The sequence below is a fragment of the Vulpes lagopus genome, chromosome 2, assembly GCF_018345385.1.
Source record: "Vulpes lagopus strain Blue_001 chromosome 2, ASM1834538v1, whole genome shotgun sequence".
Taxonomy (NCBI): Eukaryota; Metazoa; Chordata; class Mammalia; order Carnivora; family Canidae; genus Vulpes; species Vulpes lagopus.
This window is the reverse complement of record NC_054825.1, coordinates 159,010,763-159,032,423: the sequence shown is the minus strand read 5'-3', so window position 1 is coordinate 159,032,423 and position 21,661 is coordinate 159,010,763. Positions and strand designations below refer to the sequence as shown.

General features: G+C 50.7%; 1 protein-coding gene across 1 annotated transcript; it reads left to right on the top strand.

The window, feature by feature from the left end:
- The first annotated feature begins 8,383 nt into the window (after nt 1-8,383).
- RDH13 (retinol dehydrogenase 13) lies at nt 8,384-21,140 on the top strand. Its single transcript, XM_041729293.1, has 7 exons — nt 8,384-8,648; nt 10,930-11,048; nt 12,780-12,935; nt 15,370-15,474; nt 16,343-16,555; nt 17,377-17,478; nt 19,159-21,140. Exons 1-7 carry the CDS (start codon nt 8,584-8,586, stop codon nt 19,401-19,403), a joined length of 1,005 nt encoding a protein of 334 aa, XP_041585227.1. The 5' UTR covers nt 8,384-8,583; the 3' UTR covers nt 19,404-21,140.
- Nucleotides 21,141-21,661: the final 521 nt, after the last annotated feature.

The window sequence follows — 21,661 nt, the reverse complement described above, 5'->3', positions numbered from 1 at the left end:
TGGGTGTGCTTCTGTCTTCTTCTGAGTACACTCTGCTTGTCTGTGCACACATCTAATCCTCACAGCATCCTATGAAACAGATTCCATTATCCCCCTTTACACACGAGGAAGGGGAGAAATACACGTTAAGGAATTTGCCTATAATCACTTGGCTGATACATGGTGGGGATGGATGAACCCAGGCCATACGACTGACCCCACATCCTTTGGAGCTTCCGTACACTGCTACCTCCTGACTGTGCCCCTTTCTAGCAGTGTGACCCTAGGCAAATCACTGAACCTTTCTGTGCCCCAGTCCCCAGCTGTAAAATGGGATCACAACATTGGGAGGATTAAATGACGTTATGGAGAGCTCTCTGCACAGTTCCTGGCAATGAGGAGATGCTAGGTTGAGTGTTGGCAACAGCAGTGGAGATGGTGGGCTTTCCTTCCGTACATAGTGTGGTGTGATGGGGGATGCAAAGGGTGCTGCAGAAGCCCAGGGGGGGCTGCTGAGGTCAGGGCAGGCTTCCTGGAGGAGGAGGGGCAGCTGGAGCTGAACCAGACCAGCAAGTTTGGCAGCCTGAGGTGGCCTGAAGGATGAGGGAGGAGTGTTCCAGGCCACATAACTGCCTGAGCCTCGGAGGGGAGGGGCAGCTGGCCAGGCCATGTACTGCTGGGCACATCCCAGGTGGTTCTCCAGGGAGCTGCAGGGAGAGGCATGAGGGTCCAACTTTTGCCATGCTGGGTCCTTATCCCATCCATGCCACAAGTACCTTCTGAGCTTGGTCCTGCCTGGGTTGGGGTCTGCAGAGAGGAGCAGACCCCTTACTCTCTGTGAGGCAGGCAGTGCTGGGATTGGTGCCCACGGGCACAGAAGACAGAGGCTCAGAGTGGGGAGGCCACTAGCCCAAGGTCACAGTGGACCTGGGCCAGGTGACACAAATGCAGATCTGACAAAGACCAGGCCTCTTCTTCATGTGCAAATGTCCTCATATAGGCGTTCCATAGGAGTCAGGGACCTGGACTCCCAGGTCTGAGGGAGGAGGTGCTGGGGGCCAGGACTCCAGGGTCTGAGGGAGGAGGTGCTGGTGGACCAGGATCTGCAGAGTCTGAGGGAGGAGGACAGGTGCCCCAGTCCCTGCCTTCAGGTGCTCTGAGGTCTGAAGCAGCAGGTGAGAAGGTGAGATCGAAACCAGAGCCTCCGCCCTAGTTCTAGGCCCACGGCCTCCTTCCTCCTTCTCTGGCCACAAAGGAGGCCCTCCCTTTCTTCAAACTATAGCAAATGGCTCCCAAATACCAGTGGAGGCTCCCACCCCTGTACAGTGTGACTCAGTACATCCCGGGTGGAGGCAGTGAACCCTGGTCTTGGAGACTCACCAGGGGAACCAGCCACCTGAGAATCCTTTTCAACCCCTTGTCTGCCAACATAGTCAATGCCTTTCATTAAGTGAGCTTTAGGACTCTGTGGGTCTGAGTCTGCTTCTGTCCCAAAACTCGGATAGCTTTGTCATTGGCGATTGGATTGTTTATTCTCTGGGTTGGAGGGGCCCCAGCAGCACACACAATTCCCCACTGGAGCCTGATCAGCTCAGATTCCCCATATGTCATCTCTAAAAGCACCCCCCTCTTTCCTTCTCCTCCTTGCCAAACACACAGCTCAGCCCGACTCCCCAATTGTAGGGTTTGCTGATGAATTCCTAGGATGGGGCTTAGGGGGTGGACAGTCACAGGCACAGGAAATAGGAGATATGGCAGTTTGGGGGCAGATATAAATAAGGTGGGAGCTGGGTCTCAGGAAGATATACTTATTTACATCTGTGTTAATTAACTTAGTCATTCAAGTAATGGTTCCTGAGACCCCATGTGTGTCCCACTCTTTGCCCTCAAGAAGAGAGTCTAATTGGGGAAGTCGGGATGCCTGAGTGGCTCAGCAGTCAAGTGTCTGCCTTCGGCTCAGATCCTAGAGTCCTGGGATCAGGTCCCACATCGGGCTCCCTGCTTGGAGCCTGCTTTTCTCTCTGCCTATGTCTCTGACTCTCTCTCTCTCTCTCTGTGTCTCTCATGAATAAGTAAAATCTTAAAAAAAATTGGGGAAGTCCTTTTTTAAGATTAAAAAATTATTTATTCATGAGAGACACAGAGAAGCAGAGACATAGGCAGAGGGAGAAGCAGGCTCCCCGTGGGGAGCCCGATGCAGGACTTTGATCCTAAGACCCTGGGATCACAACCTGAGCCAGAGGCAGACGCTCAACCACTGAGCCACCCAGATTCCCCTAATTGGGGAAATCTAATTGGATATCCAGTTGAGTGATAACTGGAGGGGGTTCTGAAGGATAAATAGGAGTTTCCCAAGGACAATGCAGCAAGGGATGACAGTCTAAGCATTGATAGTAGCATTTGCAAAGTCCCAAAGTCACATAGTAGCAAATACATGCCGACTTTGTTCCAAGCACGTTCTGAGCACTGGACAGACAAAAGCCCTGCCCTTGTGTTATTGTTGCCCTGGCGGGTGTGATGGGAGACAGAAGGTAAACAGGTAGGCACATCCATGAGGAAGACTTGTGGTGCCATGGAGGACAAAAAAAACCAAGGTGAAGAGATGGGGCTACTGAGTGCAAGCAGGTATAGTCACTTCAGAGGGGTAGTCAGGGCTGGCCTCAGTGAGGAGGTGGCATCTGAGCTTTGACCTGAATTTCAAGAATGAGTCAGGAATGCAGAGAGGGTTTTGGGCAGAGGGAATACCTTGGGGAGGCTGGCAGGTGAGGCCTGTAGGGTTGTGTCTGGCCAGAGCATGTCAGGCTGGAGACTGGCTACCAGGACTGTCACGGTGACAACTATGGCAATAGCAAACAAGAGGGTGGCCAAACTCCAGCGTGGGTGGATGGGGTCATCCTGAGCCTGAGTCTGGCTGGGGAGGTGTCACAAACTCAAGGCTGCCCTGAATGGGCTGTGGGGAAGCCCAGAGGAAGGGTGGGTGAGGTGTTTCCCCGAAGATCTGGGGATGGGCCCGCCTGCCCCAGAGCAGGCACTGTGACCCAAGGAGGGCGGGTCTGAGAACCCTCCAGGTGCCTGGCGGGGGAGGGGCAGAAGGGGGTGGGTAGGGAGGCTGAGAGCGAGGCTGTTTGTTCTCTGAGAGAGGTGGAGGGTGGATCAATTTCCTGAAACTGGGGGAGCCTGGCCCTGGGGCTGGTGGGAGGGGGCTGGGCCTGGGGGCCGGGAAGGGGGTAGGCAGCGAGTGGAAGGGACTCAGAGACTGGAGTTTAGGCCTTGGGTCGGACCAGGTGATTCAGTTTATTTGGGTCTCTTCCTCTAAAACAAACCTAAGTCCTAGCACCTGCCATAGGGCCAGTGGGGAGACAGGTGCGGAAAGACACGAAAGGTGCTTAGAATGGGTTCACAGCTCAGCCTCCATGAAAAATAAATAGAGCAATGAACCAGGAGATAAATGATGGAGCGACACCTGAGGAACAAGGGGTAGCTCTGAACACAACTGTTCCCCCAGTCCTGGTGTCCAAGGACCATCGCTTATTGGAGACGGAGACGGCCATTCATTCATCCATCCAATGGTTATTAAGTGTCTACTCCACAGCAGGCACTGTTCTAGGGACCAGGGAATGCAACAGCCCCAAGCGTGCCCTTGTGGAGTTTATATTCTGGTGGAAAACAAAATTTAAAAAAGTAAACTGTTTAGGGGAGCCTGGGTGGCTCAGTAGGCTAAGCATCTGCCTTCAGCTCAGGTCATGATCCCAGGGTTCTGGGATCAAACTCTGAGTCAGGATGCCTGCTCAGTGGGGATTGCTTCTCCCTCTTCCTCTGCCCCTGCTCGTGAGTGTGCTCTCTCTCCTCACTCTCTCTCCTCACTCTCTCTCTCTCTCTCAATAAAGAGAAATCGTAAAAAGTAAACTGTTTAGAATGTCTGATGGTGACAGTGCCATGGAGGAAAATAAGGCAGAGAAGGGGTCCAGGGAGGGTCCAGCGGGTGTTTTGGGGGTTCTCCTGAAAATTCATAGTGTGGTTGGGGTGATATTGAGGGAAGACCTGGAGGGAGTGAGCTGTGGGGACACCTGGGGAAGGATTTCTAGGCAGGGGCAACAGCCAGTGTAAAGGTCCTGAGAGGGGAGCTTGTCTAGTGTACACACAGCAAGGCTAGCACATTTGGAGCACAGGGGTTGAGGGCAGAGGGGTGGAACATGAAGTCAGAGAGATCATGAGAGCAGATTGTGGGTTCCCAGGGTAACTGTCAGGATTAGAGAGACAGAGAGGGCTATAGAAGTTGGTCAATATATTTAAAAAAAATTGACATATAATTAACTGTCTTAAAGTGACAATACATTTAGTGCATTCTCAGTACTGTGCCACTATTCACCTCCATCTAGTTCCAAAACATTTTATCACCCCAAAATAAAGCCCCATACTTATTAGCAGCTACTTCCCATTCCTCTCTCTCTGAACTTGTGGATTGTCCCATCTGGACATTTCATACAAATGCAATCATACACTGCATGACCTCACGGTGGTTTGGAGGTTCATACATGTATTGATCAAATGTTGGAATAATTGCAGACGTAAAGAAAAGCTGCAAAAGGATACAGAGAACTCTCTAAATTACACCCAGAATCCCCAGAGGTTAACGGTGAATATAAACACCATATTATCCTTTCTCTCTATTTCTCTTTGTCTCTCACACACAGGTGTGTTTTTTTTTGTTTTTTTTTTTTTGTTTTTTTTTTTTGTTTTTTTTTTTCTGAACTATTTAAGAGTCACTTGCAGACCTGATATCCCTATACTCCTAAGTACTTTAGGGCAGCCCGGTGGCTCAGCAGTTTAGCGCCACCTTCAGCCCAGGGTGTGATCCTGGAGACCCAGGATCAAGTCCCACGTCGGGCTCCCTGCATGGAGTCTGCTTCTCCCTCTGCCTCTCTGTCTCTCAAGAATAAATAATATAAAAAAAGAACTTTAAATGTATTTCCTAATAACAGCAGTCAGATAGATGGAGATTGAGACAGAGAATGATTTTGGGCTGTAAGCCCCTGATAGGGAAAGCAGAGGGCTTTGTGGGAGAAGTCTCTCAGCACCTGGGACAGCACCCGATGGTTATCAAGAATTCAGGAACATCAACAGTGATAAAGAGGAGCATAGCCTACCTGGAGTCCAAAGAGTGTTTCTTAACACCTTGGGTGTGTCTGGGAACCAGGTGGGAGGTCCTCAGAGAAAGGAATTTGCATACATTATTTCCTGTATAATAACTACTTTAGCAGCCAGCAATGTTCTGGTACTTACTGTATTAGGTCCTTCTTGTCAACCTTCCAGACTTTACAGTGAGCTGGCAAACTATGGCCCATTGCTTATTTTTTGTAAATAAAGTTTTATTAGAACACAGCTAATGCTCATTTGTGTGCATCTTGTCTATGGTGGCTTTCCTGCTATAATGGCAGAATAGTTGCAGTAGGGACCATATGGCCCACGAGGACGAAATTATTTACTATCCTGTCCTTTGCAGAAAACCCTACCCTTGAGGTAGATGATATTAGAAGACAAAGGCTGAGAGGAAATGCTTTATTCAAAGCTGTGAGAACCACAATCTGAATATACAGTGCCCATGTTTTCTCTCCTCTTCAGACCTTCTCCTTATTTTTATTTTTTATTTATTTATATTTTTATATATTATTTATTTATTTATTTATTCATGAGAGACACACACACAGAGGCAGAGACACAGGCAGAGGGAGAAGCAGGCTCCATGCAGGGAGCCCGATGCGGGACTCAATCCCGGGGCTTGATCTTGGGACTCCGGGATCATGCCCCGAGCCAAAGGCAGACACCCAACCGCTGAGCCACCCAGGCGTCCCATCCTTCTTTATTTTTGATTATGGTAAAATGCACAAGACATAAAATTTACTCTCTTAATCATTTTTAAGTGTACAGTTCAGTGGCATTAAGCACATTCACACTGTTGTGCAACTAACACCACCATCCATGTCCAGAGCTCTTTTCATCTTGCAAAACTGAAATTCTGTACAACAGAATTTCTGTGACTCATGAGAGTCACAGAAAGAGAGGCAGAGACATAGGCAGAGGGAAAAGCAGGCTTCTCACAGGGAGCCCAATGCAGGACTCGATCCCCAGATCCCTGAATCATGCCCTGAGCTGAAGGCAGATGCTCAACAGCTGAGCCACCCAGGTGTACCTGCTTCTGGTATTTTGAGGAACATTTTCCTAAGTATCTTTCTTTCCGAATGACTAATTACTCTCTTAGCATAAATTCTTACAATGGTGGGAATGGTGGGTTGGAAATATGCACAAATGGTTTTGCCATGAATTGCTGAACGGCCTTTTAGGAGGGTTGTACTAATTCCACCAGGAGGTACGAGTACCTATGTTACCACATCCTTGCCAACACTGGATGTTAGCATTGTTGTGACCTTGCCAATCTCATAGGTGAAAAATATTACCAGGTAATTATCCTAATGAGCATTTCTTTGATTCCTAGTAGGCCAAATAGTTTCATGTGTGTGTTGTCTACTTCTTTGCAAATTGTCCATTATACCATTTGCCTATGCTCTCCTTATTAGAGATTTGTTGTTGTTTTTTAAAGATTTTATTAGAGAGAGAGAGAGATAGAGAATGAGCAGGGGGAGGGACAGAGGGAGAGGGAAAAGCAGGCTCCCCGCTGGGCAGGGACCCCCTCCCCCCCCAACACAGGGCTCCATCTCAGGACTCCAGGATCATCACCTGAGCCAAAGGCATATGATTAACCGATGGAGCCACCCATGCATTCCTGTTTTTTCTTTTTAAAATTTCCCTTTAGGGATGCCTGGGTGGCTCAGTGGTTGAGCATCTGCCTTCAGCTCAGGTCGTGATCCCGCTGTCCCAGGATCAAGTCCCACTTTGGGCTCCCTGCCTGGAGCCTGCTTCTCCCTCTGCCTGTGTCTCTGTCTCTCTGTGTGTCTCTCATGAATGAATAAATAAAATCTTTAAAAAAATAAAATTTCCCTTTAGCCATATCTCTTGCTAGCCACCTTCCCATGCAAGCCAACCTCCTACCATCCCAAACTTGTGTCACTCCTCAAGCAACTTGCCCCATGACTCCGAGCCTTTAAATATGCTGTCACACTTGTCTAGTTGTCCCTCTCCACTTGTTCCACTTGAAGAACTCCTACTCATCCTTCAAAACCCTATTTACATATCCCTTGCTCTGGGACCCTTCTCCTCACTCCTAGGCTGAGTCTCCAATCTCAGACCCTGGACCCATGGCTGTTGTGTTCACTTTGGGTGCCCTGTGTCTGGGAGGGCACACAGAACTCACAGTTTTCACAGCATTATGGAAACAGGCAACATCTGTCCAAGAGAAAAAATTTAGCTCCAAACTGCAAAAGCTGCAGACCCAAAGTGAGCACATTTCATTCTATGTCTACAAAACATCACATCAAATTTGTTGTCTAATCCAATATTCAAAAACCTCGTGGGGAATTTGGAAATAACTTATCAGGCAGATATTTCTTACCTCATAAGAATTCTCAAATATGTCTGTTGATTGCAGACAAACCTGATCGAATCATAAATCAACAGTTAGTTGTGGTCGAATGATTTCCAAAACAAAAGTATAAAAAAATTTCAGTTCTTTTGAGTCAACTTTATTGTAGGAAAATTTACATGCAACAAAATTCACTATTTTTAAGAGAACATGCTGATAGCATGTTACAAATATATGTAGTCACGCATGTAACTGCCAGTAGGATTACCACAGAGACGATTTCAAAACCTGAAGAAGTTACCTCTCTGGCAATCACTTCCTCCACCCTCTCTGCCCTGACAACTACCGATCTTCATTCTTTCACTACTGGCTTGCTTTCCTAGAATGTCATATAACTGGAGTCATACTTGTCCTTCTTGTACTTCTGTGTCTGGCTTCTTTCACTCAGAATGATGCTTTAGCTACTCATCCAGGTTGTCAAAACTGCCAGCATTTCACTTCTTCAAAATTAAATAATGACTCATTCTATGAATTTATAATATCCTATCGAGGAGTCCAGGCCCCCAGGCCCTCCTCCCTCAGACCCAGGAGTCTAACGCCCTAATTTCCTCCTTCAGGACCCCAGGAGTTTGGGAATCCCGAGGCCACTAGGTCCTGGCTTCCGAGTGTCGAAATTCTCAAGTTCTCCTATAGCCTATGAGGAAGGTACTACTGGTGAGCACGCACGTCAGGTGGGAACGGCTGATAAACCTGAGATGCGCGGAGAGGAGCGCAGCCTGCCAGCCGCAGCGCAGTGGGCGGCGGAAGCAGCAGGTCTCTAACCCAGGCGAACGCCGAGAGCTGCGGGAACCTGACGTCATTGGAACAGTGCGCAGGCTCGGCCCCTGCCCCGCCTGCAGGGCGCGGCCCCGCCCACGACCACGGAAACTCGCGTTCCGGGCCGCCGCGGCGCCGAGGCCCGCCCTCATGGGCCCCGCTCCCGGCCGTCAAGGCCCCGCCCCCCTCGGAAGCCTCGGCTCGGAGCAGAGCTGGTCCTTCCCCACGTGGGTAGCCGGCCGTGAGCTCCTCGGAGCGACCGGGCGGCAGGTCTCCGGTGGGCTCGGCGGCGGACCCCGCTCCTGCCCGGCATGAACCGCTACCTCCTACCGCTGTCTGTGCTCGGCACGGCGGTGGGTGGCGCCGTGCTGCTCCGGTGAGTGCGCGCCGCGGGTGGGCGGAGGGCGGGAGAGAGGCCGCCCCGGTGGTCGCCAGCCTAGGGCTGGTCCAGGCAGCGTGGGGGGCACACCGAGGAAGGGCCGAGAGGGCAGGTCACGGCCCAAGGTCACCCCGAGGGCAGGGGCGGGCCCGGGCCCTTGCAAGTCTGCTGGTCCAGACTTCCGCGCTTGTCAGTGTGACCGAGTACGTCCTGCAGACTTGTAAGGGGCAGGCCCCATACGTCACATGTGGCCCTGGTGCAAGGAAAACGCAACCCACCCAAGCTCTCGTTAATCCGCAGAGATGCAAACCGAATAGCCCAACTCTGAAGAAAGGATTGTATTGCATGGGATATGTGCATAATTCATGTCTTTCCTAGGCTGATTCCCCCCGCAAAAAACCCCACAGAAAACCCAGCTCCCCAATATTCTGTAGCAGCACTGAATGCTGGACCTTCTGCGGCAGGACCGCAGGACCTTCGGCGCTGATGGAAGTGTTTCACATTTGTGCTGTCCATTATGATAGCCATCGCCTGTGGCCACTGAGCGCTCCAAGCTGCTGTATGAGGCCCACAGTTAACAATATTGTATTGTACTGTGCACTTAAAAACTTAAGAGGGTGGAGCTCGTGTTAAGTGTTCTTACAGCAGTAAAAGAAAAATATGTAATTTTATTACATATGTAATTTTATTATAGTTACACAATACAAGAGATAGGCTGGGAGGCCTGAAAGTAATTGGAATATTGAAATACTCTTTTTTTTTTTTTTTAAGATTTTATTTATTTATTCATGAGAGACACAGGCAGAGGGAGAAGCAGGCTTCTTCTAGGGAGCCCGAGGCGGGACTAGATCCCAGGACACTGGGATCACAACCTAAGCCAAAGGCAGATGCTGAACCACTGAGCCACCCAGGTGTCCCTCTTTTTTTTTTTTTTTTTTTTTTTTTTTTTTTTAGGGCATGAAGCATAGACTGTCATCTCTGAATAATTACCTTTGCCTGCCCTGTGATGAGGCTTCATTGCGAACTTGTTGCTCCTGATCTGATAAAGTCTTTTTCACGGGGTTGGCCCATATCTTGTTATTTATAATTCATTACACTCCAGTTCTGTAATAGTAACTAGGTGTTTTTGAAAGTTCTAGAAAATGGAGGTAATTCTTTTGCAGATGGAAATAATTTTCCCTTATAATAAAATTCATCAGGTTTGGTTTATCGTTATTCATACTTGACTTTCATCATCATTGAAATCATCATCATTTCATCATCATCATACTTGACTTTTATTCATCATTGACTTTCAGGGCTGACAAAGCTGAAAATAGTAACAATAAGAAAGTGACAGCATGGGATAGGCAGAATGAAAGGTAGCTGAATGTCCTGGAGAAAAAGTATGGCTATTTATTTTTAAATAATTTATTTATTTATTTATTTTTATTTTATTTTTATTTTTAAATAATTTAAAGTAAAAAAATTGGCCCTGGAAGGCTGGCGGTTTCTATGTTGCACAGGGCCCTTCTGTCATATGGAAGTGGCATTGCCTACTTGGTCAGTCCCCTACTGGTGACATTCTCTTGTTTCCAGTATTTGGCCTCTGGGGAATGTGGGTAAAGGGTAAGAGCCCCCCCCCCCCCAAAGATGTGCATGTCCTAGTGCTAGAAACTGTGAAGGTCTTCCCTTACCTGTTACAGGGGATTTTGCAGGTGCCATTCAGTTAAGGACCCGAGATGGGGAGGTGATCCTGGTTTGTCCAGATGGGAACCCAGCATGATCACCTTGGTCTTTAGAGTCAGTGACCTGAAGGCCCTGCTGACTCTGGAGATGGAGGAGGAGGGGCCATGAGCCAGGGATTGTGGGCGCCTCTAGGAGCTGGAAAGTTCACGGACCGGCCTCTCCCCTAGAGCCTCCAGGAGGAGCATGGTCCTGCCAAGACCCTGGCCTTATCCTAGTGAGACTTGTTTTGGACTCCTGCCTGCAGAGCTATTGACTACCCGCACGTGGTTTTTGCCCACCCAGCTTGTGGTAATTTGTTACAGCAGCCATAGGAGACCAATACAGTGGGTCTTTACAAAGTAATGATTGTCATGTTGTGGCACCTCCCCGCACAGGGCTGTGCTGAGCCTTTGCCTGTACCATCACACTGGCCCCCACGGAGTTATGAGATGTCCTTCTCATCTGTCCTTTGGGGGAACACAAGCTCAGTGGGGTCATTTGCTCAAGATCATTAACAGGGGCATGTGTGGTGGGGGTGCAGACAGAGCTGATGATTGTTTCTTATTTTCAGAGACTACATTGCGGGCGGGGCCTGTCCCAGCAAGGCCACCATTCCTGGGAAGACCGTCATTGTGACTGGCGCCAATACAGGCATTGGGAAGCAGACGGCCTTGGAGCTGGCCAGAAGAGGTGCTTTTTCCGCTGAGGCTTGGCGTGTGAGGTTTGGGGTGGAAGGTTTGGTTTCCTGGGGGATATTAAGGTTGCCCCAGTTTGGGCTGCACAGGGCAGGAGCCAGATTTATGCCAGCCTGCGCCAGAAAGGCTGGTGTCCCTGAAAGAGGCAGGGGAGACTCTGGGTCTCATAGGGGGCTGCGGACACTCAGCGGTTGTTGGTGTTGATTTTTCTCTCAGTGTTGGCCCTCCTGATGGCGGGGCTAGGGCTGGGGTTAGAGATTGTGGAACAGAATCAGGTTTCAGTCTCTTCCAGGCTTACTACTCAGGTGTTTTGTTGAAGGCCCTTTAATTTGGGTTCATTCAGTGTTTTTCTCAAAGTGGGACTGGGGTTATGGAGGAAGTCCATGGAAGAGGAGGAAGGGTGCCCTTCTAGGCACACTAAGATCTCCTTCAAAGTTGGAATCAGTGGATTACCTGTTGGATCAGGCATCAGACAAGAAGTCAAGGATTTCGGTTTGAGCAGCAAGGAGACTAGAGCTGCCACCAGCTGGGGCGGGATGGCCGTGGCAGGGCAGGTGCAGGAGCTGGGGGAGGTGGGAAATGTTCTTTGGGCTTGACAGTTTGGGGTGGCCTAAGGAATTGGTCCTGATGGGCTGAGCCAGAGCAGCCCATCCACCCCTCAGGTCAGAGCGGTGGGGGCTGTGATGATCGACAATCCACCACCCCGTGGGCTTTCCCCAAGGAAGGGGCACGTGCTCCGCTGTCCTGGGGGCCGGGTAGCAACTGAGGATGAACAGATCTGGGGTCAGATGAGTTCCCTTGTGGACCGTGTGAAGGGCAGTGGGGTGTGTAGGAGGCAGCTGGGCCCAGTGGTAGGCAGGCAAGCCACATGGGTCCATGTGGTCAGTGTTGTGGCTGCCTGTCCTCCTCCAATCCCTGGTTCTTCTCACTTCTCTAATTTTTTTTAAAGTTTTTCTTTTTTTTTTTTTTTTTAAAGTTTTTCTTTTATGGCCATATTAGAATTTAATGTACACATCACATAATTCGCCCATGTAAAGTGCACACTCTAGTGGCATTTAATGTATTACTAGAGTTGTATGAACGTTGCCAATCGTTTTTGATGAAAATGTTTTCATCAAAAGGACAGCTTGGTCCTCTGAGAGGTCACCCTGGTTCCCACCCCTCCCAGGGACCTCCTGTGGATCAGCCTGTTCCAGGTATTTCATAAACACGAAATCCTGCACCACATATCTTTTGTGACTGGCACATTTTATGAGCACATTTATGAGGTCCACCTATGTTATACCATGTGTCAGTGTTTTGTTCCATTCCGTGGCCGAGTAGCATTCCAGGCTCTGGATATAACACCTTGTGCATCTCTGCTCAGCAGCTGATGGACACAGGGGTGGTTTCCATCTTTCGGCTGCTGTGAACAGCGCAGCTGGGGGCTCGTGTGTACACACTTTTTTTTTAAATTTTTATTTATTTATGATAGTCACACACACAGAGAGAGAGGCAGAGACATAGGCAGAGGGAGAAACAGGCTCCATGCACCGGGAGCCCGACGTGGGATTCAATCCCGGGTCTCCAGGATCGCGCCCTGGGCCAAAGGCAGGCGCCAAACTGCTGCGCCACCCAGGGATCCCCGTGTACACACTCTTGAGCAGACCTGTGTTTTCATTTGTGTTTGTTCTCTGTACTGGGGTGAGGATTGAAAAATTAGTTTTTTCCTATCCCGGGCTTCCAGGAGGCAACATCATTCTGGCCTGTCGAGATATGGAGAAGTGTGAGGCAGCGGCAAAGGAGATTCGTGGGGAAACCCTTAATCACCGTGTCAGTGCCTGGCACCTGGACTTGGCCTCTCTCAAATCCATCCGAGAGTTTGCAGCGAAGATCATTGAAGGTAGGAGGGAGGATGCTGGCCTTGTGGGGCGAGGTAGGTCCTGGGCGGACACAAGTCCTAGAGTGTGGTGCTGGTAGACCATGGGCCATGTTTGTGGACGGGTGCAGATTTCTACAGGTGACGATTATACATTCTTATATTTTCTGACCTTCTCATGTGAACATATATTACGTTTCAACCATTTACGTAAACGGTTGAAAGAAATTAAAAGAGTATTTCTGGATATGTGAATACTGTATGGAATTCAAATATCAGCATCTGTAAATAAACACCGGCGACAGCAGAGTTCAGAGGGACAGGCTGTATGACCTGCAAAGCCAAAAAAATCTAGTCTGGTCCTTTATAGGAGAAGTTTGCTCTGTGGGACCCCTGCTCTGTAGGAAGACGCACTCCTTCGGCATTAGCTCCTACAGGATGCAGAGGCCCAGGTGAGGCCAGATGTGCAGGCAGCTGGAGGGTGAGTTAGCTGGGTGAAGGCGGCGGCAGTGCTGACTTAGCCAGCAGTTCCGAAGTGTCCTGGCTCTCGTGGGTGATGGGTGATTCCCGGGACACAGAGAGGAGTCAGAGTCAGGTTCTGCACCCAGTCCGGTGGGGGATACGATGTGGCATAGCACAGAGTACCTGGAACTCCCACTGACCTTGTTGGGTGTTTCTTTTTGCTGATCCAGGGATTAGACAGACCTTTTTCTGCACTTCGTCACACAGGTGACTCACTTTCATTTCATGTCCCACCAGATGTTTTCAGAACTGGCTCACGTCTTTATGTTTTCGAACAGGAATAACATTACAGGATTAAACATTCAGAAAGGACAAATGGTGATTCAACCAAACACCTCCCTGCCGCTAGCTACCAGATGCTTTCCTTAGATGTGTCCAGTGCCCTTGTGTGTCCTTTTGGACATGGTTTGTGCATTTATAAAGCAAGCAGGTGTATGTACCTATATACCTTCCCTTGGCTTGCTTGCTTATTTATTTATTTATTTAGAGCGAGTGAGCAGAAGTGGAAGGGGAGGCGGGGGGGGGGGGTGGGTGGGGGGTCGGGGGGGGAGGTGGAGGGGGAGAGAGAGAGACAGCGCACAAGAACCTTAAGTAGGCTCCATGCCCAGCACAGCCCAGTGTGGGACTCCATCTCATGATCCTGAGATCATGACCTGAGTCAAAACCAAGAGTCGGAGGCTTAACCGACTGAGTCACCCAGGCGCCCCTTCCTTGGCTTTTTTATACAACCAGAGCCTATTGCATGTGTGGTGCTGTGGTGCTTTTTCTCTCCTACTCTGCCAGCAAATTCTAGTGTTATCTTTTATCCAGAGGGGGAAACTGAGTCACAGAGAAGCTGTGTGACTTGACCAGGGTCCTACGCTGCTCAGGATAGAGCTGGGGGTTTGAACTGTCGTCTGGACAATTCTAGAGCTTGGTTTCCTGATGGCTGTGTGACTCCCTCCACCATCAAATAAAGCCAGAGGCTCTGTTTACTAGGTGCTAGATAACTAGTGTGTTATCCCCGCTGTTCCCAAAAACCACTGTGAGAGTGTCACAGGTTCCACTGTGTTCCCTCAGAAGATGTGTTGGAGTCCTAACCCCCGGGACTCTACGCGAGACCTGATTGGAAGAGAGGGTCTGTACGGAGGTGATGAAGTGGAAATGGGGTCATCGGGGTGGGCCCTCATCCAATGACTGGTGTCCTCAGAGAATGGGGAAATCAGGACGCAGGCAGATGCGAAGGAAGAGGCCAGAAGATGGTGGCCAGTCACCTGTGAGCCCAGGAGAGAGCCTGGCACAGATTCTTCCCTCACTCCTTGATCCTTGGGAAGAAACAGCCCTGAGACACTTGACCCTGCACTTCCTGCCTCCAGAACTGGGACACAACAGGTTCAAGTGGCCTGTCATGTGATAGTTTGTTATGGCAGCCCTGGCTAACTGATACGGGGAGGAAGGTGCTGTTTTTCATCCCATTTTACTGACAAGGAAAGGGAAGCTCGGAGAGGGACGGTCGCTTTGCCTGTGAAGCGGCCAGGGTCTGGGATGGGGGGTGGTGCTGGCTTTAGATAGGGATCTGTTTTGTTCAGTTTTGGAGGCCAGAAGTCCAAGATCACAGTCTCAGGAAGGGACCAGGAGATCCTTTCTGCTTCTTTCAGCTTCTGGCGGTGGCCGTTGGTCCTCAGTGATCCTTGGCTCATCGATGCATCATGGCCTCTGTTTCCCCATGGTCCTCAGTCCCTGTCCTGCTGCATTAGGGCCTACGCTGTGACCTTATCTTAACTTGTTTACTTTTTTCAAGGACTGTTTCCAAAAACAGGTTGCGTTCCCAGGCTCTGGGTGGGCCTGAATGTTTTAGGACAGTTCAGCTCAGTGCACTGAGTTGTTTTACACCAATTGCGCTGGTGCTCCAGGCAGGCATGCGACTGACATACCTGCCCTCACCCCTGTCTCCTAGAGGAGGAGCAAGTTCATATCCTGGTCAACAACGCGGCCGTGATGCGGTGCCCCCACTGGACCACCAAGGACGGCTTTGAGATGCAGTTTGGTGTTAACCACTTGGGTGAGGCCACAGGCTGAGGGCTACGTGGTGTCTGTATGGGCCTGGGATGTAGGCAGGGTCCCCAGTGGGCCAGGCACACTGGGGTCCTCCTCCACTCTCCAGGGCAGCTAGGTGGCCAGGTGTGGGGCCACCTGGCAGTTCAGGGAATTGCCTCCTCATTGCTGGATGCTCCATTAGTTCTTTGGCTCCTCCGTCCATCTCTTGGTCTCTTGACCCTTCGTCTGTCCTGTAGTCTGTCTGCCTGTCAATTACTCTGTATACCTGTTGTCACCCTACATGTAACTGGAGTTCTGTTAGTAAGGGTGCGGGGCGGGGTGGGGACAGATATTAGGTGGGTGCCAATCACTGGATCAGGGCCCACCCTCATGACTTCATTTTCACTATAAAGACCTCTCTCCAGATACGGCCACATGCTGAGGTCCTGGAAGGTCATAATGCACATGACCTGATGGAGCTGCAAGGGAGTCTGGGAGACATAGTCTTTCACTGGGCAGTCCTGTACACAGCCAAACATTCTGTTGAAGGAGAAAGGGAGGCAGACCGTCCCCTAGCTGACCTCACAGGGTTCTAAGAGGGCCTTACCTCTGGGGTTGGGTCACTCTTTGCTGCGGGGCTATTCTGAGTGCTGTAGGATGTTTAGCAGCATCCCTAGCTGCCTCCCTGGATGCCAGGAACACCCCCTCCTCTCTCTGCAGTTATGATGACCAAAACTCTAGACATTGCCAGATGTCCCCTGGGGGAAAGAACTGGCCCCTGTTGAGAGCCTTGGGTTATTGGGAGGGTCAAAGAAGGTAATGTTCTCAGTACGATCCTCTGCACCAGGTAAGAATTCAGTGACAATTTTCTTTTTTTGTTGTCCTTCACCCAGGTCACTTTCTCTTGACAAACTTGCTGCTGGACAAACTGAAAGCCTCAGCCCCTTCACGGATCATCAACCTCTCGTCCTTGGCCCACGTTGCAGGACACATAGACTTTGATGACTTGAACTGGGAGAAGAGGAAGTATGACACCAAAGCGGCTTATTGCCAGAGTAAGCTGGCCGTCATCCTCTTTACCAAGGAGCTGAGCCGGCGGCTGCAGGGTATGTTTGTGTGAGCCTCGCTGGCCTTCCTCTTCCTCTAGCTCTGAGCCTGGGACAGTCCTGCTATGACCCTGGACCGATGGGAGGTCAAGCATCGGTCCCAGAACAGAGCAGGTGGATGTGTGAAACACATACCACCATGTTCGGTGGTGCCTAAAGCAGACATCACTCATCAGTCGTGGCATCCTTCCCTGCTCATCCCACACAGGCATCTAAGTCATTGGTGCTCTAGGCTGGTGATTCTCAACCATGGGTGATATGGATGCCCCGGGGACATTTGGCAGTATCTGAAGATAGTTGTGGTCCTTGCTCGCTTCAGGGAGTGGAGGTGGGGTGGGTGTTGCTACTGGCAGCTAGCTGCTCAGCAGGATCAAGAATGATCTGACCTCAGTGTGCACAGAGCTGGAGTTGAAAGGAACCCTTTGCCCTGTTCCTCAGAGAGCATCCGTGGACCCGCAACGTCAGCTGGGCTGGGAGCTTGTCACCACTGCAACATCTCAGACCCCACCCCGACCCACTGCTTCAGATTCCCTGGGGGTGGGTGTAACCTAGCGGTTTGGGTGTCTCAAGTGCTCCGGGTGATTTTTACATACGCTCAGGTTTGGGAGGCTCTGCTCTGGGCAGTCGTGCAACAGAGCTGCAATGCAAGATGAAACCCCTCATTGTGGAAGTTTCAGAGCAAGAGGGTGCTGTGGGTTCAAAGGTAGGACATGGCACAGTACTGGGTAGCCCTAGAGCTGAGAATGGGCAACGTCAGCCTTCCAGGTGGGGTGTGAACCTGATGTTTGCCCACTCCCTCATCCCTCCTCTTCTCTCCCCAGGCACAGGCGTGACTGTCAATGCTCTGCACCCTGGCGTGGCCAGGACAGAGCTGGGCAGACACACAGGCATGCACAGCTCTGCCTTCTCCAGTTTCACACTCGGTAAGAACCCTCCTGGCCTGCGGTCCCTTAGCTGAGCCCCTGCCCTCTCAGCTCAGGGCCTAGGACTCTCTTCAGTATATTAGTCAGGGTTCTACAGAGAAACAGAACAAATAGGCTGTATATAGATGCTTGGAGGGATTTGTCATGAGGGATTGGCTCATGCATTTATGGAGGCTGAGAAGTCCCATGATCTGCCATCTGCATGCTGGAGGCCTGAGAAGATGGTGTTGCTGTCCCAGGCCAAACTGGTATCCCAGTCGAAACCCAAAGGCTTGCAAACCAGGGGAGTGATGGTGTAGGTCCCAGCCCGAAGGCCAGGAGCACTGATATCCGAGGGCAGGAGATGGATGTTTCAGCTTGAGCAGAAAGAGGGGGAATTCGCTATTCCTCCGCCTTTTTTTCTGGTCTCACCCTCAGCTAAGAGCATGGTGGCTGCCCATATTGGTGAAAGCAGATCTCTTTCCTCGGTCTACTGATTCCAACACTAATCTCTTCTGGTCACATCCTCACGGACACGCCCCAGAGGAAGGCTTTGCCAGCTTTTTGGCTCCCCTTGGCTCAGTCAAATTGATACAAAACTAATATCACACTCAGAGACTACATGAGCAGCTTCGCTCTGCCCCGCCCCCCGTATCTCCTGGGATGCCAAGCATGAGTCTACATGTGTATCCAGCCTGGTGGCCTCAGAATAGCCCCAGGAAATAGGCTAGATGCTGTTTGATAAGAAATTGAGTCCCAGAGGAGGGGATTATGGAGCTGCTTCCTGGTTGTGCTTGGGGTGACCCCACCTTCACCCCAAACAAACTGTGCCACCTGGGGAAGCAGCCTCACCACTTAGGTCCTTAGTTGCCTTAACTACACAGGAGGGCCATCCTAGTGCCCTCCTCACACTTACTGGGAGGATGAGACGGGCCTTAAAATGGCCAGCTCAGGGCCTGACCAGCTTTTTTTTTTTTTAATATAAAAAAAAATTATTCATTCATGAGAGACAGGCAGAGACACAGGCAGAGGGAGAAGCAGCCTCCATGCAGGAAGCCTGACGTGGGACTCGATCCTGGGTCTCCAGGATCACACCCTGGACCGAAGGTGGCGCTAAACCGCTGAGCGCTGAGCCACCCGGGCTGCCCCACCTGACCAGCTTTAAACTGAATAAATAATTAGAGCTTTATTTTTTATTTTATTTTTTATATAAATTTATTTTTTATTGGTGTTCAATTTGTCAACATTAATTAGAACTTTAGAACTAGTATTTGTAATCCTGAAAATCATTTACTGGGTGGGTGCCAGATAGCAAGGATTTTAAGCTGAGCCTGGCCCCAGAGACATTTAATAAATAAAAGCTGTTTTAAAGCAAGGTGGCATAGGGTAAGGACTCAGAGATGACTGAGCCTCCATTTGCCTGGGGAAAAGCCGGGGAGGCTTGCTGGAAGAGGCGCCATTTGGGCTGGTCTCTATGTCTGGAGGGATTTGGCTGGGCAGTGCCAGGGAAAGGAGCTCCTGGTGGAGGGAACCTCAGAGGCACAGGCCTGGAGGTGGGCTGTGTGGGACTGCAGTGTCACCTCTGGCCTCTGGGCCCCAGGCAACCCTGGGGTGGGGGTGGGGGTGTTAGGGGGAGAGTGGGGTGTTCATGTCCTCCTCCCTGAACGTGTGTGGACTGAATGCTCTGTGGGCTGATTGCAGGGCCCATCTTCTGGCTGTTGGTCAAGAGCCCCCAGCTGGCAGCCCAGCCCAGCACGTACCTGGCCGTGGCAGAGGAATTGGAGGGTGTTTCTGGAAAGTACTTTGATGGACTCAAAGAGAAGGCTCCAGCCCCCGAAGCTGAGGATGAAGAGGTAGCCCAGAGGCTTTGGGCTGAAAGTGCCCGCTTGGTGGGCTTGGAGAAGTCAGGTGTTTCCTCAGTGAGGGGGCAGCCCCTCCCTAAATAATCTCAGGGAGCAGGTGTGAGAACCACGTGGGAGGCGGAGTACCAGGATGGAGCCGCAAGGCCAGCCCAAGCTGGCTGCTCTGTCTGCAGCGTCCTCTGGGTGGCAGTGTTGCCCACGGAACGCTGACCGAAATGCCCACGTCACCCTCTAGGTGGCAGTGTTGTTCGTGCGAGCCTCAAGACTACTGCTGTCATGCCCAGAGGGTCCCTCTAGGAGGCAGTATTGCCCAAAGAACGCTGGTTGCCATGCCCACGTCACGCTGGTACGGATCAGTAGCTGCCCTTTTCTTCTCAGGCAGTGGCAGGTGCGCATCTGGCCGTCAGACACCTGCCTTGAGCGTATAACAGGGAATCGCTGAGGGAGGAGGCCGCTCCCTCCGGTGTGGCTGTGTCTGGAGGGCCACTGGTGGCCACGGTGCAGACCTGTGTGGCCATTGGGAAAGTTGTCTGCCAGACCCAGTCAGGTTCGTGGTTCCCTGTGGGACCGTGCACACCCTCAGTCGCCTCTCTGAGCCTCGGTTTCTCCCACTGTGAATGTGCAGAATAACCTGACTACCTCACAGGACAGCATGGTGATGAATGAGTTGTCGCCTGGCTGGGTCAGTGGCAGCTGTGCGTTCCTTGCCGCTGAATGTTCACTTACATGTGCCATACCCTGGCCAAGCTGCCGGGACAGCCCTGAGGACAGGCCCGCACAGATGCCAGTCCTGCTCGGGACAGCTGTGCGGCTTGGGTGACAGAAACGGGGCTGGCACTCAGCTCCTGCACAGACCTGGGGCGGGCCTGCCAAAAAGCTCAGTAATCAGGATACAAATACTTTAGCATTAAAAAACCCGTACCATTTGAGATACTTGTGGACGCCAGGGATACTGTTCCATGTCCTAGGATATGCAGTTCAGCAGCAAATGGCCCTTCCCCAAAATGGCCCTTCCCCAAATGCCAAAAGTGCCGAGGAAGGGGAGTTGAAGACGGCTCAAAGCTTTATAAATACAGTTTTCTTTTTGCTACCACATCAGACCACAACAGCCAAAGGATACGTTTGGGATGAACGGACTCGGGTGGGCACCTTCCAGCCTGGAGCCCAACGATCCCCACCTCCCCCTCTCCATGCCTTCTGACCTCCAACTGTGGGCAGGACCCAACCACTCACTTCCAGTGAAAAGAACAGAGTGAAGCTGACGGAATGTCTGATTCTGGGATTAGGTTACTGCCGGGCATCTGTACTGCTAGCATGTACTGCCTTGTTGCAATAGTGCTGTGAGCCACCCTCTGGGGGGCCCGAGAGCTGGGGCAGCCACGAGGTGGGAACCCCTGGAGCCTGTCCACCACAGGGATACACATACATGCACAGCACACATACATAGATCACATGCATGTGCATATCCTTATACAGTGTGTGCATTTCTTACTGTGGGATCAGGGAAAAACTAGTTTAAGAAATACTTCTACTGATAGTACGGTAGTCTGAGAGTAACCTCGAAACCTCTGGTTCTCTAAATATGTATAGGATTCATCTGGAGGGACACCTGGGTGGCTCAGTGGTTGAACGTCTGCCCAGGACCCTGAGATCGAGTCCCACATCAGGCTCCCTGTGAGGAGCCTGCTTCTCCCTCTGCCTATGTCTTTGCCTCTCTCTGTGTATCTCTCATGAATAGATAAATAAAATCTAAAAAAAAAGAAAAAGATTGTCTGGAGGTCATGGTATTTACTACATAACAAAAATACAATGATCAAAATCAAGAAAATAATAATGGTGCTAATGTCTGATATTAATCTATAGACATTGAAATTTTATCAATGGCAATGTCTTTTATAGCAACCCCCCCACCCCCTGCCAAACCCCACAAAATTATTTTCTGAGCCATTATCCAACCTGGAATCACACTTTGTGTTAGTTGGCATGTCTCCATAACCTGCTTTAAATTGAACGGTCTTTCTCTTTCATGAGTTGGATACTTCTGAAGAGTCCTGGCCAGGTGTTTTATAGAAAGTGCTTCAATTTGGGTTTGCCTGTGACTTCATGATTAATTTAGGCTACGTGTTTTTGGTAATACCACAGGAGTGATGCTGGGTCCTTCAAGATGCCTTATGTCGTCAGGAGACATCCCATCATCGGTGACATCAGTAATGACAGCCTTGGGCTGGCAGAGGCACACAGGGCACAGAGCCTTGCTGCCCCTGGGCACGTGGCTCCCTGCTCCTCCACCTGCTCACCCAGCCGGGAGCTCCTGCATGGGCTCTCTGCTCGCCTGTCGTCCA

Excerpts from the sequence above, each read along its gene's own strand:
- RDH13 (XM_041729293.1), top strand. The coding sequence starts at position 8,584 with ATGAACCGCTACCTCCTACCGCTGTCTGTGCTCGGCACGGCGGTGGGT. Across the intron at positions 8,649-10,929 it reads GGTGGCGCCGTGCTGCTCCG|AGACTACATTGCGGGCGGGG; the intron begins GTGAGTGCGCGC and ends TCTTATTTTCAG. Across the intron at positions 16,556-17,376 it reads GCTGAGCCGGCGGCTGCAGG|GCACAGGCGTGACTGTCAAT; the intron begins GTATGTTTGTGT and ends TTCTCTCCCCAG.